The 25,699-nt window shown below is 43.4% G+C and overlaps 1 protein-coding gene across 12 annotated transcripts in view; it reads right to left on the bottom strand.

The window, feature by feature from the left end:
• The window catches only part of camta1b (calmodulin binding transcription activator 1b), a 391,981-nt gene that overhangs the window by 21,876 nt on the left and 344,406 nt on the right, over nt 1–25,699 (bottom strand). For 10 of the 12 annotated variants that reach the window (XM_067431861.1, XM_067431859.1, XM_067431856.1 and 7 more), the window contains 4 exons: nt 20,618–20,758; nt 16,476–18,712; nt 13,165–13,291; nt 3,141–3,275 (listed from right to left, as the gene is read on the bottom strand). In XM_067431861.1, the coding sequence (XP_067287962.1) occupies nt 3,141–3,275; nt 13,165–13,291; nt 16,476–18,712; nt 20,618–20,758 (2,640 nt within the window). The remainder of the gene's footprint in view (nt 1–3,140; nt 3,276–13,164; nt 13,292–16,475; nt 18,713–20,617; nt 20,759–25,699) is intronic. The other 2 variants (XM_067431860.1, XM_067431863.1) reach the window with 1 other exon arrangement.

Below are 25,699 nucleotides of genomic sequence, written 5' to 3'. Positions count from 1 at the left end.
TGATGTTTGACTAAAACCGCCCGTTTTGGCGCGAATCTGAAGTCGTGTGGTGGTTGGATACGGACGTGTTTTCTTTTGGGAGTGGCAGCGAAACACAATGGAGCCGTTGTGATCACTCATATAAGCGCTTGGAACAATGTGACGGTCGCTCACACGGATGTTTTGCGACAAATCTGTGTCAACAGGAGGCATGCTTACTGCTCTTGCCCCTCTCAGCCTCTGTCCTGTGGTTCAGCACCTGCAGTGCTGCAGATAAACTGTTTTTCTCCTCTCTGCATTATGACAAATCAGGCCAGGCGGTGTGTCGTTCAGCGCCACGCACATAACGCGCTGGATGCACACACACAGCATGCTGGGCTCAGAACTCAAGCTCGATTACACGAATCTAATCTTATAATCTCTGATCACTGTTTTCGTTTTTATATTCTCAAAGTTCCCTTAACAATATAACTATAATATACTTTGCTTTGGGATGGCCTCAAATACCCCTAGAGTGTAATGCAGGGCCGAATGTCACAAAGAAAAACGCTTTTTTTTTAGGATCTTCACGATATGTTTACATTATATGGACAAATATACACATCTCCCCTATACAATAAAACACTTAAAATCCTCATTACAGTAATGAACAATTATATCTTTAAATGGTTAAAAGTTTATGCTGAGTTTACAGTGAATTATTGTGTCCAGACTGGATGGTTTTAATTACTCCATTACAGTAATGGCGATCTAATGAGGAATATCTTTGAGAGTAATGAGAATTAAAATCACAGACACACTATGAAAATTATAATTAGGTTTTAGGGGTTTTTTTCACATTAAAATTGAGGACATGGGGGAAAATGTGCAAAATATAAATTTTAAATCTCTTGATTCTGTGTGAATTTAAGCCACTCCTGGCGCTCATTGTTTTGCAGGAGATTTAGTAAACGTACTATAAATATCAATCGTTTTAATATTAAATATGACCTAGATATTTCTCTGTGAGATTCACCCTCAGAAAGTCAACAACAAAACTTGATTTCGTCACAGAAAAAATACACACACACACACACACACACACACACACACACACACACACACACACACACACACACACACACACACACACACACACACACACACACACCCCCACACCCACACACACACAGTTGTTGTCAGAATTATTGGCACCCCTGATAAATATGATCAAAGATGGCTGTAAAAAATAAATCTGCAATGTTTATCCTTTTAAACTCTATCATTATTTTTTTTTTTTTAAACCTAACCTTTCGTTGAAGTAAAAGAATTAGTTTTGGGGAGAAAGTTTGGGGGAATCACATTATGAAATAAATGCTTTTCTCCAAAACACGGTGGCCACAATTATTGGCACTCCTAGAATTTTTTATGAGTAAAATATCTCTGAAGTATGGTCCCATTAATATTTCCATTTTTTGCACACCAGGGAGACTAGGAACATGAAAATGCCCAGACTTCTTGTTTTACAGGAGTATAAATATGAGGAAACACAGAGTGTTAAGGCTACATTTCTTTAATCATCATCACAATGAGTAAAACCAAAGAATGTAGCTGTGATGTGCAACAAAAGATTGTTGAGCCTCACAAAAGAGAGAGTGGCTGTGGCCATTTCCACCATCAGGGCAATAATTAAGACGGAAGTAAAGATGTTATGAATCTTCCTGGAAGAGGACGTGTATATCGTCCTAATGCATGGCGAGTGGACAAAGACTCTCCAAGGATCACAGATGGAGAATCGCAGAGATTAGTTGAGTCTTGGGCTCGGAAAGCCTTTAAAATAAATCAAACGACCCCTACATCACCACATGTTGTTTGGGAGGGATTCAAGAAAAATCCTCCTCGCTCATCCAGAAACAAACTCCAGCATATTCAGTGGTCAGACACGACTTGAAAGTCAAAAAGGATCTGGTTCTGTGGTCAGATAAAAAAAAGAGAGCAGCAAAGCCACCAGATGTGTTTGGTGCAAACAGGTATAAAAACACAGCTGGATCTTTAATGTTGTGGGCTTATTTTTTTGCTGGAGGTCCTGGACATCTTGTTCAGATACATGGAGTCATGTATTCTAGCAAATACCAACCGATGAAAAATCTAAACCTAATGGATTCTGCTAGAAATCTAATAATGGGCCGTGGTTGGATCGTCAATCAGGACAATGATCCAAAACACATATCAAAATCAACACACAAATGTGTCACTGAGCACAAAAAGAAGCTTCTGCCATGGCCGTCCAAGACCCCCTGACCTGAACCCTATAGATAATGTGAGAGTGGCTGAACTGAAGAGAAGATCTGTGAATCTGAAGGATCTGGAGAGATTCTGTGTGTTCTCCAAACTCAGGCATTATAGGAGAAGACTCAGAGATTTTATCTTGGCAATAGGAGGTTGCAAAAAGTATAATTATGGCCAACATGTTTTGGAGAAAAGCATTTATTTCATAACGTGATTAACCCCCCATTCTTTTGCTTCAATGAAAGGTTAGATTTTTGTGAATTTCTTTGAACAAAAGATCAAAAAGATAAACAGATTTATTTTTACAGTCATATATATATAAATAAACAGAAACATACACCATGAGCGCAAAAAACAGGAAAATTATATTATCAGCCTAGTTTTTTTTAACCCAAACATAGCCTGATTATACAGGTCAGAAGGATTCTCCACGGACTAACCCAGCCGATGTGAATGCAGACATCTTTGTAGACCTTAAGGTGTTAGAGAAGTATCTAGCCAAGGTCTGGCTGCTCAGTTTAACCAACTACATATTCAGGAATTGCTCATTCAAACCACAGGCCAAAAAAAGTTATAAAGTTATTTTTATTTTCCTTTTAGACTAGACACACACTACCTGGCAACCCCATTCAAAATGCAGACAAAACCCAATAGTTTAACAGCAGCCAAGTCATCCATAATGCACCTGCTAGTCATTTGAAACACAGCTTTAAGAAGTATCTGCCATCAGCCATCCAGAGAGTTTTCAGACAAACATAAGCAATATGCAAAATAAACATTTAGTATTCATAATGCATGAAATAGCATGAATTCATATTAAAGTTCGGCTGAAGATAAACAATGCAAAACCCCACAAAAAAAGCCATACGATGCAAGATAAATGTGAAACGTACCGTCCAGAGAGAGCCAGTCGTGTTGAGAGGAGGGCAGGGCGGGCAGGGCACGGGCTTTATACTCGAACACCACAGAGTTGGAGATGATCTGACTGCTGGCCGCCACCTGCAGGGTCACCAGGCCCGTGTCATGAGCTACCAAAGGAAATCAGACACAGATTGAGACTCTTTTTTTCTATGTAGGAAGTAACAGCTTACAGTAAACCATTTACAATGTTAAGAGCGATGGCTCAGGGTATTTTTGTTTTTATTTATATATTTAGTTATGTAACACTGGAATTTTAATGAGTTCTCCATGACAGCTGTTAAAACAGTTCTTTGTTCACAAAAGACCACATTATATATTTATGGACTACAGTAGAGACGTAACATGAAGGTCAAAATATTTTTCTATTTTTTCAGCATGGAAAATCAGATGTTGGTTTGGTGCTTTTATAACTTTATTTGATGCTTTTGGGATGCTTACACATGGCTGTTTTTAGGTGCATATCTGTATCTAGATTTTTGTGAGTAAAAAGTATCACGACCACCTTAAAATGTTATTGCCACACACACTAGTTTCCCCACATCACTATCTGACAATTCCTATATGCCATTGGATCAGAGTACTGTCAATTACTGTCAAAAAAGTTTGTGTTGAGCGCTCAACAACACCAGATCAAAGAGCTCAGTCAATGCTTTGGCAAAGTAAAGCTTTTTTAAATTATACAATAAAGCTAAATTCAAACTTAAGGCCAATTAAAAAAAAACAGGTACAGTAAACAGGTACAGTAAACCGTGCACAAATCTGTGTTTTGTTGGGGCAGTGTTTGTGACAGTTAAGAAATCACGCTGTGAAACGGGCAGATAGCATTATTAGGTGTGTGTTAGAGGCAAAATATAGCCTGGATGCCAGCCGAACTTAGCCACGCCCACAATTTTTTTTTTGTCGGGCAGTTCGGTCTGGCCTCGATCCATAGAGGAGTAATAATCCACGAACAGAAACTGTTCGGACCAATGAAATCACCAGGGCGGGCTTTAGACGATGACGGACAGATGATCAACAGTAACGTAATCATGCACGTCATCAAAGGGGCTTGAATTATATTTGTTCAAATCCTAAACGGAGAGCTTGTTTGTATCTGCATTCACCTTCATAATTTCTCTCAGAAATGATGATCATGTTGGGTAAGTACTCTGTGTATCATTATTATTTTTTTTTTTTTTACAACACCGGCAAAGTTCGTGTATTCCAGTGCATGCAGACAGGGTTGCCAAGTATTTACAACAAAACCCGCCAACTACTAGCCCAAAACAATAGCTTCTCGGGGGTTCTCCGGGGGAAAAATGGCGTTTGGGGGGTAAAATGTGTGTTATTTTGGCAAGGTTGCCTGCTAAAATTCGCACTCATAGGTCTATATATCACATAATAGTCGCTTCAACCCGCGGACATAGAAAACAACCCGCGGGGAAAAACATGCGGACTTGGCAACACAGTGCAGTTGAGCTCTGTTGACATTTAACAATGCGTCGCTTCGTTGCTCTGATTGGTTGTAGGTCTACCCAATTGATGTCTCTCCTGGTTCGGTTGAAACACGCCTCATAATCACAGCCCAATGGAGCAGTTTCAGACTCATATTCTGACTAGAATTGACCACATCAGGCTAGGCAAAATATGCAATAAAATAAAAACTGCATTGCATGATGAAGTGAGTGTGTTATATTTTGACGCTATAAAGCTTTCTTCTCTTACTTGCACCTCCAAAAGGTGTTTGTGCCACTGCATTGTTAAAAGAATCAGTGTGTTTTGTAATTGTCACATATAAAAAAAACTTTAACGGACAATTTCAAAATGCTATAGTAAAATGTGCTAATTCACAACATTAATAGGTCCTTTATTAAATCACTTTTTTGAATTTAACGCATCTTTACGGATGGTGTTGAATGCTGAATCGATTCATTCAGTTGTAATAGTGCTAAATGTGAGCAGCGTCGCACACAGAGGGCATAGCGTCGCATTATTTAAAGGGGAAGTTCAAGCATCAAAGAGTAACAAAAAGCGCAATGAATCAGTATTTATTCTTATTACTTTCATGTAAAATGTAATAATAACACGTAATAATTATGTAGTTCCCTTTCGGGGAACTCGAGCTGCGTCGAAACGCTGTGAGAACGCCTCTGCATTAATGCGTCGTGAAGCGCCTGTAGAACCATTCCATCGGAAAAAAGATCGATCGTCGGCGTGATGACGTCATCGACCGGAAGCTATAAAACGTCCGTGAAAACAAACAGGAACTAGCTTCTGAGCCTTCAGCAAGCGATCTGTGTGAACCTGTCTGTCTATTTGGTGTTTTTGTCTGTCTATTTGAAAGAGTTTTTCCACCCTTTGTTAAATATTCCTATATATTTACAAAAAAGAGAAAATAAATAGATAGAAAAATGGCGAGTGAAAGCAGTCAGTTCAAGAGGTGTGTACATCCCTGCCCACGCTACATCACGAGTGGGGATACACACTCTCTTTGTGTTGCCTGCTTGGGAGCGCAGCATGCCCAGGCAGCCCTCGAGGGGGCTGCTTGCGAGCACTGTGAGTGTATGCCACTGAGAACGCTGCGCTCCCGCCGGGCACTCTTCGAGGAGGGTGCCTCGGCTCGTGTTCCCCGCGGCACTGGTCCCGCTGCTGCCGAGGCAGAGCGGAGGCTGCAGTCGTGGGGTTCACAATTGGATGTTGCAGAGGGGTTTGAGACGGGCGCTGCCTTATCTCTGCCCTCACCTGCTCCATCCAGCGGCTCTTCTCGGGGCTTGGAAGCACGCATTGCGGTTTCTTCCCCCCCGAGAGAGTCGCCGGTGCTCCAACTATCCAGCTCCGAGGAGGTGGACGTTGAGAGCATCGCGACTGAAGATTCGCCACTTCAGTCCCCTGCGAGTGAGGAGCTCGTTGAGGTTCTAACGCGAGCTGTGGCCAGACTAAATATTGACTGGCCCATAGAAAGATCTGAGGCAGGAAGAAAGAGATCTAGTAAATTAGATGAAAGATTCCTGCCCGCTCGCGCTTCAGAACCTCAGCGGCGGGGCCTGCCATTCTTCCATGATTTGCACACCGAGGTGGCAAAGTCATGGAGGAGACCGGCATCATACCGTGTGTTCAGCCCTCAGACTTCGGTCTACAGCAACATCATGGGGCTGAAGCACTACGGTTATGGGGCGATGCCAAAGGTAGAAGAGACGCTTGCGAGCCATCTCTCGCCTTCCTCGGCATCGTCCCTGAAGGCCCCGACTTTGCCCACCAGACCATTAAAAACAACGTCGGCACTGGTGGGCAAAGCGTACTCGGCGGCAGGTCAGGCTGCTGCATGCCTGCATACTATGGCTATAATGCAGGCTTATCAGGCTGACCTGCTCAGGGACTTAGATGGACGTGATGAAGTGGGGGGTGATGTCATAAATGAGCTAAGAACATCAGCTGATCTTGCTCTCCGGGCCACCAAAGAGACGGCCAGATGTGTTGGCCGCTCTATGGCAGCATTGGTGGCTACGGAGAGGCATTTATGGCTCAACCCCACTGAAATCAAGGAGAGGGAGAAAAGCTTCCTGCTCGACGCGCCCCTGTCTCCTGGTGGCCTCTTCGGTGACGCAGTACACACTGTCACCGAGAGGTTCCAGGAGTCAAAGAAGCAAGCTGCGGCGCTAAAGCAGTTTCTCCCTCTCCGGGTCCAGGTCCCTGGGGCTGCCGCTGACATCAGGCAGCCTAAGCCGAGTACGAGCTTCGCTCACAGGGCGCAACAAAAGCAGAGCGTCGCCGCTCGAGCTCCCCCTCAGCGCGGGGACGAGGGGCGGCGCTCTCAGGCGAGGCCTTCGAGGGGCAGGGCTGATCTGCGGACAGTCCTGATCGCCAAGAAGGCCTCGTCGAAGCGTTCCTGCCGCCAGAAGCGCCAGGACGCTGAGGGTGGTTCCCCCCGTAGGGAAGCGGTGTTTACCCCTGCCAACGGTACCCGCTTCCCTACGGCACCCTCGGGGGGCCGCGCTGCCAACCCCGCCGCAATGCCGGGGCGCAGTCGGTCTCCGCGAGCCACCCGAGGGTGGTCCGCACCCCCTCCGGGGGGTCCCCGAGCAGTCAAGTCAGTTGTTCCCTGCCGGTCCGCCGCTTCAGGGCACTGCGCTTGTTGCTCAAAATACACCAGAGGCCAGCCTCGAGAGGCTGGTTCCCTTAGTAGATTTTCTAGACGAATGGAAACGTCTATCAAATATATCTCGTTGGGTCCTGCAGATAGTAGAAAAGGGGTACGCCATTCAATTCAAAAGTCGGCCACCTCCTTTCTGCGGTGTCCTACCTACAGAGGTGGGCCCGGAGCAGGCTCTGGTAATGGCACAGGAAGTAGAGACACTCCTGCAAAAAGGGGCTATAGAGAGGGTTCCCCCTCCCAGCAGGGAGTCAGGCTTTTACAGCCGTTACTTCATCGTGCCGAAGAAGGATGGGGGCTTACGCCCGATATTAGATCTGCGGCTATTGAATCGCTCGGTGGCCAAGCTCAAATTCAAGATGCTTACACTCAGACAGATTGTAGCGCAGGTCAAATCGGAGGATTGGTTTGTCACCATAGACCTCAAAGATGCGTATTTTCATGTCTCCATCCTTCCACATCACAGGAAGTTCCTGAGGTTTGCCTTCGGGGGAGAGGCATACCAATATCGGGTACTTCCCTTCGGTCTAGCACTGTCACCCCGCACGTTCACCAAGTGTGTGGATGCAGCTCTGGCGCCGCTGCGTCTACAGGGCATCCGCATACTGAACTATATCGACGACTGGCTGATTCTAGCGAATACAGAACAGATGGCGGTTCAGCATCGAGATGCTGTTCTCGCCCACATGTCGAAGCTGGGGTTGAGGCTGAACGCCAAGAAGAGTGTGCTTTCTCCGGCTCAGAGAACCACTTTTCTGGGTGTGAACTGGGATTCGGTAATTATGCGGGCGCAATTATCGCCAACACGCATAGCATCGGTCCTGGCAGCCGCCAAAGAACAGAAGCTAGGCCGAGCCGTCACTGTGAAACAGTTCCAGAAACTGTTAGGTCTCATGGCAGCAGCGTCCAACGTGATACCTTTTGGCCTACTGTACATGAGGCCACTGCAGTGGTGGCTCAAAACAAAAGGGTTCTCCCCGAGGGGAAATCCGCTCCGCACGATCAAAGTCACGCGGCGATGCCTACGTGCTCTGGTCATGTGGAAAAACCCGGGGTTTTTATCTCAGGGTCCCGTGTTGGGGGCTCATGTTCGTCGCGTAACGCTAACGACAGATGCCTCTCTCACGGGCTGGGGGGCGACCATGAGTGGTCGCTCATCCCAGGGTCTATGGCAGGAACATCAGCGGCACTGGCACATAAATCGGCTAGAGATGCTCGCAGTGTTTCTTGCATTGAAACAGTTCCTGCCAGACCTCAGGGGCCACCACGTACTAGTCAGAACAGACAACACGTCCGTGGTGGCCTATATAAATCACCAGGGGGGTCTGAGGTCTCGTCCGTTGGACAAATTGGCACATCGGATCCTCCTGTGGGCCCAAGGGAAATTGCTGTCAATCAGGGCAGTATATATCCCGGGGGCCCTGAATCAGGAAGCAGACAGCCTGTCGAGACAGGGGCCGAGGCCCGGGGAATGGAGACTCCACCCAGAGGTGGTGGAGCTCCTTTGGAAGGTTTATGGGAAAGCAGAGATAGACCTGTTCGCTTCGGCGGAGAATTCTCACTGCCCGCAGTGGTTTTCTCTGACCCATCCGGCCCCGCTGGGGCTGGATGCCATGGTACAGGAGTGGCCGAGGCTGCCTCTGTACGCCTTCCCCCCGATTGTCTTGCTTCCAGGAGTTCTGGAGAGGGTACGCCGGGACGGGGCCCAGGTACTTCTAGTGGCTCCGAACTGGCCGACCCGAGTATGGTTTTCGGACCTGATATCTCTCCTGGAAGGCTCTCCGATGGAGATTCCGACCAGGAGGGATCTACTCTCTCAGGCGGGCGGGAGATTCCTGCACCCACGCCCGGAGATGTGGAAACTGTGGGCCTGGCCTCTGAGGGGGCTAGGCTCATAGAGGAAGGTCTCTCAGCCGAGGTCAGAGACCATCCTACACTCCAGAGCTCCGTCCACAAGGAAGCTGTACGCTTTGAAATGGAGACTTTTCTCAGCATGGTGCAGAGAACGCCAGTGGGACCCAGTTAACTGCCCGGTTGGTACAGTGCTGGAGTTCCTGCAGGCAAGGTTCTCGGCAGGGTTGACCCCCTCCACACTTAAGGTGTACGTGGCGGCCTTGGGTGCCTTCCACGTCCCTTGCAGTGGAGTGTCTTTGGGAAGACACCCTCTAATTACACGCTTCCTTCGTGGCACTTTAAGGTTGAGGCCAGTTATGCACTCGAGGGTCCCAGCATGGGACTTGGCCATTGTTTTGAGGGGCTTGTCCGGACCTCCGTTCGAACCTCTGGAGGAGGTTTCGGATAAGTTCCTCACCTTAAAAACCAAAAAAAAAAAAAAAAAAAAGGAAGATCTTCCTTTTGGCCATCTCATCTCTTAAAAGAATAGGAGATATTCAGTCCCTGTCAGTAGGGCCCTCATGTTTAGAGTTTGCGCCAGGGATGGTGAAAGCATTTCTGCATCCCAGGCCGGGTTATGTCCCCAAGGTTCCTACGAGCCCACGGGGCCCCATCACTCTACAAGCCTTCTGTCCTCCTCCGTTTATGACGTCAGACCAGGAAAGGTTTAATCTGCTGTGTCCTGTGAGGGCACTGGATACTTATGTCCACAGAGCTGCCCTGTGGAGGAAATCTGAACAATTGTTTGTTTGCTTTGGACCCCCTAAGAAGGGGGCCCCAGTATCCAAGCAGAGGATGAGCAAGTGGGTGGTCGAGGCCATCTCACTTGCTTATGAAGCTACCGGGCAGCCATCTCCACTGGCTGTCCGGGCGCACTCAACCAGGGGTATGGCTGCTTCTAAAGCACTCTTGTCGGGGGCTTCCCTCCACGATATCTGCAACGCGGCCGGTTGGTCGTCTCCTTCTACCTTCGTCAGGTTCTACGAACTAGACCTGGCATCTACAGTAGGGGCACAGGTACTCTCGTAACCGTGTGCGCTTCGGCTTCACACATACGAGACACTTGGTCCTATGGCGATGTGGGTATAAGCGTTCTCACAGCGTTTCGACGCAGCTCGAGTTCCCCGAAAGGGAACGTCTCAGGTTACGTATGTAACCCTAGTTCCCTGAGGGAACGAGACGCTGCGTCGCTCTGCCATACTCCCGGCGTGTCCGTGATCACTTACTTCAGGCTTTATCAGAAGTTAGTTCCTGTTTGTTTTCACGGACGTTTTATAGCTTCCGGTCGATGATGTCATCACGCCGACGATCGATCTTTTTTCCGATGGAATGGTTCTACAGGCGCTTCACGACGCATTAACGCAGAGGCGTTCTCACAGCGTTTCGACGCAGCGTCTCGTTCCCTCAGGGAACTAGGGTTACATACGTAACCTGAGACGTTATGTCTGAGAACAATTAACAATTACTTAGCAAGTAGGGATTGCCAATATATATATATATATATATATATATATATATATATATATATATATATATATATATAATACACAGGTGGACAAGGTACACGACTGTGAAAGTAGTAAAAACTGATTTTTACTTAAAGGTCCACTGAAATCAAAATTTAAGTTTTTTAGCTTTTAGTATGACTGTGTCAGCCTTAAAGTTATGAATGAGCTGGTATGTTCCATACACCGTAAAAAAATATGGACGACTCGACATCATCCGTTTCCGCTTGGTAGATTTGAAGCTTTCAGGCGGCCTGCACGGCGTGGACATCTTGGGACCGAGTCTGCGCAGTAGCGATTTCGGGACTGGAGTTGCGCAGTAGAGCGCAGGAAGTAGAGCAGGAAGTACAGCCGCGATATCAAAAGCCCGCCCACACTCTCACAGATGCAGAACAATTAATTATGTTGGTGTGAAATAAACAGTTATGGAAATGTAGAAATTAAAGCTAAAGCTCCAATCTGCACCCAAAAATTTCGAAAAAAGTCCGTTAGTGCCTCAGTGACAACTTCACTCAGAGAAGCCGTCAGTCTCAGCTGTCAGTCATGACGTCACCCCCCCCCCCCCCCCGTTTTTATAGCATCAAATAACTAACTCAAACTAAACTTATTTTAAAAACGAACACTTGAAATGAAATCATCGTGATGATAACTGCCTTCAATGACATAAACTAACTTTGGGGAAAAAATATTTGAAGTGTAATTTTATTATTTAGTTTGCCTCGCGTCCATTAGAAAACACAGAGGGGCGGCTATACTGGGACCGGTCACCGGGGGGCAATCGAGGCGCGAAAGCTTCAGTAAATGAGAGGGAGACTGCAGGCTTGGTATGTTCCAAAACAAAATTTGCATTTAGGAGATATAAGCGTTCAAAATGTACAGTCTCTCACTTCCGTTAAAACGAATCTCAGATTTTGGTGACATCATCGCAGACTTTACTTTCTCGTCAAATCTTCTGTCCAATCAAGATGCTCTCTAGAATCTAAAGCCCACCCCCTACACTGCCGAAGCTAAGGCTGAAATCGGTCAGGAGTTGTTAACACACATTTACTAATTTCTACATGGTGAAAGGCACATAACACACTATATATGTGATAGGAAACAATTCAGTGTAAATATGCTTTCATTTGAGGTGAATAAAGTTTCACGCACCGCAGCAGAGCACACACACCAACGGCTCTGGTCTAAATTTAGACTACAGACACGAGAGCGCAGCGCGGATCATATGCGCGAGTCCGCGCAGACAACAAACATATCGACCCATTTGAATTCTGCACAGAATGCTGCATTTCAAAGCGATATGGAGGAGATTATGATGATAAACAGTGTTAGAGGAAACTGGCTTTACCAAACAGAAAGGTCCGCTCTAGCGCTCTAGTCAAACTGTATATTAACGAAACGCTATTGGCTGTTTCAAAAAAGGGGAGGAGCTGCTAACAGCTGGAGCCGTTTCAGAGGAAATTACGTCAACACATTGAATAATACGGTGCGTTTCGAGGCACTTCAGTGGGCCTTTAAGTAAAAGTTTTTTTTTTTTTTTAAGTACTTAAGTGTCAAAAGTAAATTTCCTTTATTATGTCAACGCATTACTTTATTATTGTTGTATAAATGCACACTATACCATCATAGTTTAAGCCAGTTAGTGGTGCTCCATCCGACATACTAGCATATTACTACCTTAAACTAATTTAAATAATTGTATAAAAGTTACAAAGCCCTTTACAAAGCTGCTGTCACTTTAAGTCAGAATTCATGGATCCTATACACTGATACACATCTGATATTCTCCCAACTGTTTATGTCAACTTAAGACCTAATCAAACTTTATGTGAATACTCGCCAAAATGACAATTTTGACATCTGTTTTCTTCCATGTTGCTATAACCTGATCAGTGTTCAAAAAATGCTGTGAAATCACTGAACTTCACATGACTCTACAAGAGTGATTCCTGAAAGGCTTTCTGCAAAAACCCAAACACCTTTTAAAGAAGAAAAAAATCATCCACAGACTTTCAAAGCTGCTACAGAAACAAGTAAAAGGTATGATATTTGTCTTTCAAATGTAGTGAAGATAAATCATACTTTTCCAGAAAAAATTATACTCAAGTAAAGTACAGATACTCAAAAAGTGTACAGTACTCAAGTAAATTTGTCCACCTCTGATATTATAGCCAACAGGCCTAGGGCTATAAATGCAACAGGCTACACAATGCCATCACTGGTATTCATTTTAATCCTTATGAACAAATATACACAAATATAATGTGGAATGTATGTATTAGTTAATAAATAGCAGTAATACCAATGTTGCTTTTTAAAATGTGACTGGGGGCACCAATAAGAATTTGGCCTAGGGCGGCGTCAGAATGACTAGAAGCGGCCCTGTGCTGACATGTAGCGGTATCACACTTTCCCTCCAGAGGACCATTTTAAATGTGTATGCAGTCTGCATATGTGACTGTGATGAAATACCTGGGCAGTAGCAGCGTAGCACCCCGGGCTGGATGAGGGAGGCTGGAACTGTTATCTGATCAAACAGGCAGGTATATTCACTGCTGGCCTCCTGCCATGGCCCGGTGATCAGAACCTTCACCCCACCCTGAGAAACATACCAATATTATATATCATTTTATTTTACTTTTATTAAACCTATTGAAGCTTGCAAAGGCAACATCATCTCTGAGATTGGTTATTTGCATTTACTGAATGCTTATTCTGTCTTATCCTTTTTTTTTTTATCTGTATTTTTTGGCCTAAACATGTATTTATTTGAATGTCAGTACACCACATGAAACAATAACAGCCCGTTTTCACAGCCTAGTCCCAGACTCAGAATTTCTGCAGGTTTTATGGAGGTAAATTTAAGACCTTTTTAAAACCACTTAAAGAAAAATTGAGGAATAAATCGAAGGGAACATAACGCGTCAATATGTTCTCTAAATGTCTAACACATGAGTTGTACTAGTGACACTTTGAAGTTTGAAAATACAATATCTAACAGATCTCCATAACTTTTTAATTAATTTTACAAAACATAGCTTAAAAGTGTGATAAGAAATCTTGTGAAAGTAATTTTAAGATTAAAACAAGAACAAATATCTGCCAATGGGTTCATTAAAATCAACTCTGTTTAAAGTAAAATTCATACTCAATGACAGATACTTGTTCTTGGTTTAAGCAAAAAACTCTTCTAAGAAAACAAGACTTCATTTGTTCATTTAGCATGTCAAGTAAACGTAACTTCATTTAAGGATGTTTTGAATTTGTACTGGAAAACTAAAATCCTGAGGAAGAACATCATTTTTTGCAGTGCATGCAATTTAATATTGAAAATGAAATGTAGGGCCCTATGAAATCTGTTTTATATATATTTTTTGGTTTATAGTTTATTCTGTTATTGACTTTAATGCTTTAATGGTTAAATAAAATTTTGCTGACTTTCGTTCATCTTCTGAACACATTTCTGTCCCTCCACAGTCTAAGCAACTACCACTCTTACACTTCAGTTCATAAAGAGATCGTAAACTAATAAATATGAATCAAATGGTTGATTCCAAATCTTCTGAAGAAACTTGATCACTTAATATGATGAACGAAAGTCTTACAGGTTTTAAACTAAATTAAGGTGAGTAAAAGCATTTTCATTTTAGGGTGAAATATCCCTTCAAGTGTACTGTCCTACTTTTGATCTATTCATCCAAAATTGGACAAATTCTTAACATTCTGCCTTATACAGTAAATTAGCTTTTTATAAATGGATTCAGCAATTCCGTCCCCGTTTTCTGGATTGCAGAAATCATAGGGCCCTAATTTAATGCCATGATATTTAATTTAAGACTTTTTGCTCCAGTTTAAGACTTTACGGCCTTAAATTGAGGAAGGTCAAATTAAGACTTTTTAAGACCCGCAGAAACCCCGCAGACTACAATGCATTTACATACTTTAAAACATGTCACTGCCATTGTTTTGTCTCAAAATGCACACCAGTAATGTTTATAAAAACGACTTAAAAGCTCTAATTGAACTAAAGCCTGATCCTGGCTTAATCTAAACCCCGTCTGTGAAACTGAGCTTAAATAAAAAAGCATCTCTAATGATCTCTCTTTCCAACAAGGAAAAATTCACAGAATTCACAGAAAAAAAAGAAAAAAAAAAACATGGTTTGTGAGAGCTGAAGTGTTGTTGTGGTGAGGTCTGACATCCCTCTGTCTATATTTGTCCGACTGCTTCCTTGCCAATGGGCATGTTAATGACAGGCTGAGCATGTGTCTCATGTGGCCCAGGGGCTTCTGGGACAAATAAATGCGTCACTTGTTGTAGAGAAGACCTTGAGCTTTACATTCAGAGCTCACAAGACTCTAAGCAGATTTTCACTGATTTCCATATGAATTGTGCTTTCAGAACACCAAGGGATTCCACAGAATTAAAAAAAACATTCATTCACAAATCCCTATATGTCCCTTGCCCCTTGTTTGTTTATTATTAGCTACTAATAATATAGTATTAATCTTTTTAGTATCTTTAATTCCTCTCCACAAAATTCTGAAGATTTTATTACCAAATCTGATCCTGTACATTTGCCTGCATCTCTGCTGCCACCTGGTGGCTATTCTATGACACATCTACACTCTTAAAAATAAAGGTTCTTAAATGGTTCTTTCTTATCCAAAGAACCTTACCATTGCACAAAAGGTTGTCTGTAGTCTAAAGGTTCTTTAGACCAGGGGTTTTCAAACTTTATGATGCCAAGGACCGCCAAATATGATGAACCTTTATGGGGGACCCCCTTCCTCTATCATCGATATAATTTTTATGTATGGAAATACATTGATAAATAGTAAGTGTGACATTATAAATACAACATATTGTTTCCAAATTTAAAACGGCTACACCTAATGTTGGATGTATAAACCTGAATTAGAAAGTTTACAATGAAAAATGAATTGTATACCGGTATGCAACTTTCACAATAAGCAGCTTATGTACCACGGTAAGACTACTGCTCTACAAGCCCAGTGAGTGAGATAAAGGAGACTATAGTGAGAAAAACTCACTAGAAACATACAAAGCAAACATACAATTCTGGAAAGTATGTATATGGAAAACAATGAGAGAAAAAGGTTATTCTTTTAGTTCTTTTAGTTATTCGAATAGGTTGTCAAAGAAGCTAAGCAACACGTCTAAGAGTGGTCTGCCAAATCCATTTTTGCTTTGTCTTATAATCCTCTGAAATTTTCTGGGGACCCCTTCGAATCTTTGATTTGAAACAGATTGAAAACCCCTGCTTTAGACTATAAAATGGTTAGGAAAAAAATGATTCTTTGGGGAACCAAAAATGGTTCTTCTATGGCATCATTGTGAAAACCCATTTTTGGTTCTTTCTGGCACCTTTATTTTTAAATTAACTTTATGTAAGAAATGTATTTCGATTAATCATAAAATGGCCCTGATATGTCACTAGACATTAAGAAATCATGATCATTTCAAATACTTCTATCACTGACAACAGTAGTCCGGCCAGGATATTGTCATTATAAAGTTGTTGTTGCAGCCCTCAACTCATGTTGATGTTGTGTTTTGGCCTGAAGCGCCGCCCTCCACCTATCGACCAATCACGAAGTCAGTAGTGTTTAGGGTGGCCAGATCTAATCTAGTTACCACAGCTGCAGATCTACAAACGTTCCTGCTGACCCTGCAGCCAATCTGGCAACCTCAAATCTGGCGGAGGGGGATACACCGCTCTACAGTCATTTGAAAGTATTTTTTTTTCTTTGTCAACTCACCTCAGGATAAGACCACTCTGGAGAATAGTCCGTCACCACAAATAGCCGTCCGGTTGCCTGTAACATTGCCATGTTCCCGTGCGCCACAGCTGCCGACACGGCCTCGGCCACCTGCATGTACGACAGTCCTGCCTCACCCGCCACCGCCCCAGCCTGCGTGGACTGAGGACTGCAACAGGGCTGCAGGCAGAGGTCCGAAGAATTGTACCCTCGCGCCCCATGAGCTCCTTCATCTGCACCTTGTTGCGCAGCGGTTCCAGAAGAGACCTGCCCCTCTGTTCCTGAATGGGCCATCAGTGGATGACCGTAGAGAGCGCTGCCACCCGACACTACCGCCGCACCACTTCCGCCCTCCACCGAAATGAAATCATTGATGAGATCTGAGAACTGGTTCCCGAAGGAAACATCAAAATGGTCCAGGTTGATCTCCATGGAGCCTCCTCCATTGGTTCCACCGCTGCCCAGGCTCTGGTGGGCCCCTACGGTGCTGAATAGCCCCTGTACCAAACCGGCCCCTTGCAGGAGCGGCTGGAGCTGTTGATGGGGGCTGTTGGTGGCTCCATTTCCCTCGGTGTCGTTGCACAAAGTTCCACTTTCCGCCCTCGTTCCTCCAGATCCCTGTCCGACTCCACCAGCTTCTGTTGGCTGCTGAAGGTAGTGCTCTGCCCCCCCTACACCCTCGGTTTCTCCTCCACCAGGCTGCAAGTGTTCCCCTGGTGTCATCAAACAATCCGAGTCCTTCTCTTGAACGCCGCCGCCTGCTTGTTCTGCCCCTGCCGGCTGTTCCAAACCACCCACATCTTCATGCTCCTGGCCTGGGTTCGGAAAGCGGTTCTGGTACTGCAGAAGCTGAAGCGACCCAGCCTGTCCGTTCCGTTCATTTGGAGAGCCACCGTTGCAGTTAGAGGCAGTGTGCTGGCTGGGGTGGGTACGGTGATGGAGATGTCCGTTGGTTCCCGTCGAGTAGGCATTGGAGTCGTGGGAGTTCTGGGTCGAACCGGAGTTATTCTGGTGGGTCTGGGACTGTGGAGAACCTTGCAGAAAGAAACTGGGGGAGTGCCCCTGGTGGGCCAGGTGAGAGCCGGAGATAGCTTGTCCATAGCCTGCTGCTGACATAACACCAGATGGGTAATCTTGCTTGGCGTCAATGGCACTGAAATCCATCTGCTCGAGTGTGGTGCTGGGGCTGAGTCCACCTCCAGAAGGCAGGAGTGAACCGGTAGGCGTCAGAGCCAGAGAGTTTTGGCCAGAACCGCCGCTTGAAGGACCAGAGATACCGACAGCATCGCTCACAACTTCTCCAACCTGATAGCCAGCTTCTTTAGCCAACTGCTGTTCAAATGACGTGTCCTCCGTTTTGATATTCTTCACCAGAGAGGGGTTAAAGCCGTAGCCGTTGTCGTTGAGCGGCGGAGAACACCGCAGCCCTCCATTACTGCAGCTGCTCCCGTTGCTCTCCTCAGTTTTCAGCCCGTTTCCTCCATAGGTCTGACCTTGCTTGGGGTTGTTGAGAAAGCAGTCGGGATCAAAGTTCATATTAGTCTCAGGCAGCTTGATACTCCCAGCTTCCAGGTTACTAGACAGCACCAGTTCTTCAGACACGCCGGCTGTAGACAGCATAGCAAGTCCGTCTGTGGACCCTGCATCTGCCAACCCCACCGCTCCAGCAAAGGCAAACTTGTGACTGTCGGCGGTCACCGCTAATACTAAACTGCCGGAGGCTGTGTCGGCACCCAGGAGGTGAGCGTTGGGGTCTACAGTGGGAGACATGCTATAGACGGGGTCTCCGGAGACTTCTGACATGAATACAGTGGCGGACTGAGACAGGCTGTTCATTACCGAGGCTACGTGGCCCATTCCTGTCACCACGGGACTGTCGGCCATATCGGGGTCAGAGTTGAGCCCGCTGCTGATGGAGACGGGTGAGCTCTGGGTGGTGTCTGGCACTTCCACCTGGTTGGTTGAGGACACCTCCATGCTGTTCTGGTGGAGCAGCGCCGGCTTGTGCACCTTGCCGTTCCTTTTCTCCCGGCCGCCCGTTCCACCGGCTCCGTCACCCCCCGCCCTGCCGTTTTTGCTCCCACCGTGGCTGTGCTCGGTCTTTCCCTCGGACACATCGTTGTTCTGAACCTCGGAGTGGGTGCTGCTGTAGGCGCCTCCGGTGCGAGGGTCAACTTTCGGGGAGATGATCCGGTGTTTGGCACTGTTGCATTTGTGATGCAGGCTGCTCCCAGCACCTACAGAGAGCAGACACATTTTAAGTTATGTTATAACATATAATGTAACCATAAATACACTGAAAAACCATGCATTTTAAAATATATTTTTTTGACTTATGATTCATGGAAAGAGCAGAAATCCTAAATGCTGATGTTTGTTCTATAAAGTGTTGCTTTAAATCAAAGCAAAACAACGTAATAAACAAATACAAATAAACATTACACGAAACAGAAAAATGTAATAAATATTACATAATATACATGGATACATAGAGATAAATAAATAATACATTTTACTCATCAAATAAACAATACAGATAACAGTAAAAAGAAATTATAATATTCAGTCTAATGATAGAGAACAATACACTATGCCTGACAGTTTTTGTGAAATGTGGTGGAGAAAAAAAAAAAAAAAAACACTTCTTTAACACTTTATTAGGTTTTAATTCTCGCTATTAACTAGTTGCTTATTAATGCCTTATTCTTCATGACCATATTCTACATCCCTATATATAAACCTAAATGCTATAAAAACTACCCACTAACTATTAATAAGCAGTAGATTAGGAGTTTATTGAGGCAAAAGTCGTAGTTAATAGTGAATATGTGCTCACCATACTAAAATGTTACCATCACTTCTATTATTATGATTTCAGAGAAAACGAATGTATTGGTTTTATAATATTTACATATTTATGGTTTAATGTAAATTACTTTACTGTGTACTGGGTGTGTAATATTTGGTGGGGAAAGTTTGTACTTGACTTAGATTTACTTGACTCAATAGTGCCATCTACTGGACATAATCTATACTGAACCTGAAATGATGGTGGAAAGGGTTCTCTAGCACAGTGGTTCACAAACCTGTCCTGGAGGACCCCCAGCACTGCACATTTTGTATGTCTCCCTAATCAGACACACCCACTTCAGGTCTTGCTATCTCTACTAATGAGCTGATGAGTTGGATCAGGTGTGTCTGATGAGGGAAACATGCAAAATGTGCAGTGCTGGGGGTCCTCCAGGACAGGTTTGGGAACCACTGCTCTAGCACAGGGGGTTTCAAACTAGGGTCCGGGGACCCTCATGGGGCCGCAAGAGAGTTATATGTAATAATAATAATAATAATAATAATAATACTAATAATAATACTACTACTACTAATAATAATAATTATTTGATTAAAATAAATGAGTAAACCAATAAATTAGATCTAAATAAATAAATATAATTTGATTAAATTATTTATTATTTATCTACTGAATCAATTAAAATTGATTTAAATAAATTAAATAGAAAAATTATTCAAATAAATGAATACAAATTTGATTAAAATTAAATAAATAAACAAACAATAAATACATATAACAATACATTACTACATCGAGTAGAACAAAATATAATGTAACTGAAATAAATTTTAGATTTATAATACTAATTCTGTTTGTTAAAGACAGATGCCCTATTAATTTTAGGATGTGCGTTCCTCACACAGAGATTATCATATCTGGGGGTCCTTGGCATCTAAAAGATTGAAAACCCCTGATCTAGCATGTCAACAGCAATGTCCACATATAAATAACACATCAGCAGATTTATATTTTGGGGTAAAATAATAATCATACAGTAAAATCACTTAGATAAATCAGTTTGTTATACTGTTTAATGACTCCTAATGCATGACTCTTTAGAAGGAGAACCGTACAGAATATAGTGAAGAAGAGAAGTTTCATATTGAGATTGCTGACTTTTGGTTACAGAGTTATAAGATCTGTTCATGACTGTTGAGACATTTTACTAGGGTCTTTTTTTTTTAACAGGAGACAAACCTGTAAGGCAGGAGGCTCTTCGTTGAATCTCATTACTATGTAGAAGCAGCAACTGAGATATGATAGAGATTTAATTTCAGGCCCGTTCCCTTACCCAGGTTTCCCGTGCAGAGGCAGTTGTGAGTCCGAGGAGGTGGTTTGGTCTGGTGGCTGTCCAGAATTTGCTGCACGAGCTGCTCTGCTGAGAAGCCAGTGCTGCTATTCCCATTGCTGCAAGTCCACTTGATGCCATGAACTGCCAGGAGAGAGGACACACAGACGTCAGCCAGACAGCCACACAGACCAGCACCTCGCCAGCACTTCCCTACTGACACTGCAGGGGAGAGACAGCCTAACTGCCCCAACCACTGACACATGGGCCGAGTCCATCAAATGCACCCTTTCCTCTCCGGGGTTGAAGCACCCACGACATGCTGTGATTACCACTGATATAAATCTGACTCGACTCTCAGGGGCGGTTTACATGACTCTGTATGCATTTTATTGTATGCATTTTAATCATTAATTTCCAAGACAGTGGTGTTTTGGGGGCCTGAAAGCACAACTTTTCAAAACGGGTTTTAAAGGGTAAGTTCACCCAAAAATGAAAATTATTTCATTAATTACTCACCCTCATGTCGTTGGACACCCGTAACACCTTCATTCATCTTCAGAACACAAATGAAGATCATTTTGTTGAAAGCTGACGACTGAGAAAGGCTTCAGAAAGGCCTCCATTGGCATTCAGTACATCTCCACTGACCCACTCACAAGACCCATAAAGGCACTAAAGACTTCATTACAAAGTCCATCTCACTACAGTGGCTGTACAATCATTTTACAATGCGATGAAAATAGGTATTGTATGCACAAAAATGAAAATAACAACTTTATCCTCTAAGTTATTGACGTGAACTCGACGCATGCGCGAGAATATGACTGCTCTGGCGTTTGGATACATGACCCGGAAGAGGAGGAGCGCTGCTATCGCCTGAGATCACATCCGAGACCTACACGGAAGACAATACCTTGGCGGATAAAGTCATTATTTAGATTTTTTTGTGCACAAAAACTGTTCTTGTCGCTTCGTCAAATTATTTTACTGCCACTGTAGTGAGATGGACTTTGTAATGACACCTTTAGTGCCTTTATGGGTCTTGTGAGTGGGTCAGTGGAAATGTACTGAATGCCAATGAAGGCCTTTCTGAAGCCTTTCTCAGCCGTCAGCTTTCAACAAAAATATCTTCATTTGTGTTCTGAAGATGAATGAAGGTGTTACAGGTGTCCAATGACATGAGGGTGAGTAATTAAAGAAATCATTTTCATTTTTGGGTGAACTAACCCTTTAAGGGTACGTTTACATGACAAAGATGTGGTAAAAACTGAAACGTTTTTCCTTTGTTTTTTATGTTTGTTTTTTTGCATACAGAGTAGAACCATTGTCAAAACTATCCCTGTTCACATGGGTCTGCGAAAAGGACTAAAAACATGTATTTGTCCTGCCAGGCCAGTAGATGGCGATGACTGGCGTCATTAGACTGAACATGTAATAAGCATGTCCTCGACTCATAGACTGTAAAAAAAAATATGGACGTAGTGTCCGTGACGTCACCCATAGGATTCTGAAGAGTAAAGTAGAGACGAGCAGGCCGTCGCCATCTTGGCAGCGTATCATCACGCGTCTCGCCCGAATAACAGAAAATGAGCAAAGAGGCGGGAGGTGGGAGGAGCTTAGGTGACGCGATGACTAATAGACAGCAGACAAACGGCTATCCACCTGTCACTTAATTATTCAGAACTTTAAGGCTTTATATTATGTAAACGAGTTAGTTATAAAAAAATTCATCCCCCTCACAGTTGTCATCAAGGGCAAAATAAGCTACATAGACCAAAACCACAATTTGTACCAGGCTGTAAACATGTTTTTTTCTGCTGTAAAGTTGGAAATTTTAACATGGAGCTCAGTGAGATTCCTTTTAGAGCCTGCCTCTAGTGGCCAGTTGAGGAATTGCAGTTTAAGTCACTTTACAGTCCCTGACAAAAGTCTTGTCGCTTGTGTACAAATTGACCTTAAGTGCCGCTGAAATATATTTCTAATCAAGATTTTTTTACAAGAAATGGCTCATTTTAATCCCACCAGCTTTTGTGATAATGTTTCAGTGAAAAACTAAACTTTCAAAAAGTATTCTAATATTCACAGCTTGGTAAAGCCCATTGAGTCAATTTTCGCAAAGACATAAGTGTTGTCACCTTGTCATATGAGCTTCATCTGTGGCTAATTATGGATCAATTAGGTCTCAAGTGTGTATAAAAAGAACCCCAGTACGCTAGACCTTCACATCAACTGCAACTAGACCTCTGCAAACATGCCTAAGATTCACCCTGAGACTAAAGTTTTGATTATCAAGAGGCTGAAGACCAGATCCACTGCTGATGTGGCAGACACCTTCAATGTGTCTCAGCGTCAAGTACAGAGGATAAAAAAAAGATTTGAAGAGACTGGAGACGTTTTTGACAAGCCCAGGTCAGACAGACCCCGCAAGACAACTGCTCGAGAGGACCGTTTGTTGGCTCGAAAATCCAAGGCCAGCCCATTTTCCACTGCAGCAGAGCTCCAGGAGACCTGGTCACCTGAAGTCCCTGTGTCAACCAGAACAGTTTGTCGGATTCTGTCTCGAAATGGCCTCCATGGTCGAATCAGTGCCCAGAAGCCAGCACTAAACAAAAGACAATTGAAAAACCGTGTGGCATTTGTCAAGGCCCACAGCCTGCTAAAAGGATGGACGCAGGAAAAGTGGCAGAAGGTGGATTTTTCAGATGAATCTTCTGTTGAATTACACCACAGTCGCCGCAAATATTGCAGGAGACCTACTGGTGCCCGAATGGATCCGAGATTCACCCAGAAAACAGGGAAGTTTGGTGGCGGAAAAATCATGGTCTGGGGTTACATCCAGTATGGGGGTGTGCGAGAGATCTGCAGGGTGGAAGGCAACATCAATAGTCTAAAATACCAAGAAATCTTAGCTACCTCTTATTCCCAACCATAAAAGAGGCCAAATTCTGCAGCAGGACGGTGCTCCATCGCATACTTCCATCTCCACATCAAAGTTCCTCAAGGTGAAGAAGATCAAGATGCTCCAGGATTGGCCAGCCCAGTCACCAGACATGAACATCATTGAGCATATGTGGGGTAGGATGAAAGAGGACGCATGGAAGACGAAACCAAAGAATATTGATGAACTCTGGGAGGCATGCAAGACTGCTTTCTTAGCTATTCCTGATGACTTCATCAATAAATTGTATGAATCCTTGCCAAACCGCATGGATGCAGTCCTTCAAGCTCATGGAAGTTATACAAGATATTACATTTGGATCTCACAGCACCACAACTTAATTTGCTGACATATTTTTGTATTTGAAGTAAATTTGTTCAATTTCTGTACAGGCGACAAAACTTTTGTCTTGCCAAAATTTGACCTTTCTGTCTTGATTAAATGATAAATATTTTTTCTGTGAAAATTATTTATTTCAGTGCATTAAACATCATTTGGGGGGGGGGGGGGTAGCTTTTCATATGAGCTATTTCTAACACCAATTTATTAATTAAAAGTCAGGTTAATATCAGCTATTCCTAGAAAATAGATAAGCGACAAGACTTTTGTCAGGGACTGTATATTGGCTTTAACAGAAACTGGGGGAGGTTGCCGCTCGGCTCGTCTTCAACGCGTTCACAAATTAGCATTTTTGATGTATCGTTTTCAAAAACTTACACTTTGAAACCTGTTTTCAAAACCTTGCATTTTCAGACCCCCGAAACACCTTTGTCGTGTAAATGAACGGTCGAAACACATGAAACGTTTTCAGTTTTAGCTGAAAATGGTGTCGCGTAAAAGAGAGTTTTTGAGAACGATACCATTATAGTCTCTGTTTAAAGATAAAAAATGTCAATTTGTGAAAGCGGTGACGTTGTGCATATGCACTGTAAAAAAAATAAAAATAAAAAAAAAAACTGGTTGCCTTCAAATTTTGAGTTCATTGAAATTAAAATTTTGAGTTAATACAATTAACTCATTTTTGAGAATTGACAACCTTTATTAAAATATTATTAAAAGATTTTGTAAGCATTTTGGATAATTGTGTGTTTTATTTGTGATGAGGCAGCGAAACTTGTGAAATGAAAATGAACCCACCCTATTTTCATAATTTATCAATTTGTTTATGTGGTTCAGATACAATATTATTTTGAGTTTATATTTATTAAACCAATTTCCTTCATTGTATCAACTCAAAATTTTAATTTCAATAAACTCAAAATTAAGGCAGCCAGCAATAAATTTAAACCAACAATATTTTTTTTTTACAGTGTGCATGTTACGTGTTCAGTCTGGAGGCGTGTAGTTTCTTCTCAGTGACATCGCCATCTACTGGTCTGACGGCAGAATACAGCATTTTTTATCCTTTTCGTGGATCTGTTACACTGAGGATGACTTTCCGTTTCCGCTTTTACAACTTGTTGTTGTGTAAACGTACCCTCAGTTACTGGAGGTCCACTGTCCTGCAGAGTTTAGAGCCAACCCTAATAAAACACACCTGAATCTGCTAATCAAGATCTTCAGGATTACTAGAAACGTTCATGCAGGCGCTTTAGAGTTGATTGGGGATACACTCTCCAGGAGCGGAGTTTGACAGGTGCTTTAGAGCATAACACTTGTAGGCTATTGAATCCAGAACATTCCCAAAGTATCACCAAAAACCGCTTTGCTTGCCTTCCTTATGAGACAACTGTATTTGACTGTAGATAAAGAGGTGCAGTTTCACCCAAAACAACAATAAAGCAAAACAGAGCAACACTGACATCTGCTGGACATTTTCAGGTACTACAGCCAACATTACACACACGATCAATGAATGTCTTATCATGGCTTATCTTACACGCCAGAACCAGACAAATACCTTTTGACTCTGTGTGCTGTTTCATGTACAGTATGTTTTAGTAATGAGGCCCTGGATGCTGGTTTAATGAGATGAAAGCATCACAGATCTATACGAGCAGAGCGACAGTTACTAAAGCCATCTTGTTTGCTTCTTCTAATGTTGATAGAAAACACAGCATGGAACCGTGCACTTCATCTACTGAGAGCATCATTTTTCATCTTTCAGTCCAGAAATAAACATCACAGTCATCTGACACAATCCA

This window comes from Pseudorasbora parva, chromosome 22, assembly GCF_024679245.1.
Source record: "Pseudorasbora parva isolate DD20220531a chromosome 22, ASM2467924v1, whole genome shotgun sequence".
NCBI classification, from domain to species: Eukaryota; Metazoa; Chordata; class Actinopteri; order Cypriniformes; family Gobionidae; genus Pseudorasbora; species Pseudorasbora parva.
Note: the sequence above shows the minus strand (reverse complement) of the source record. Positions and strands in the feature narration are given on the sequence as shown.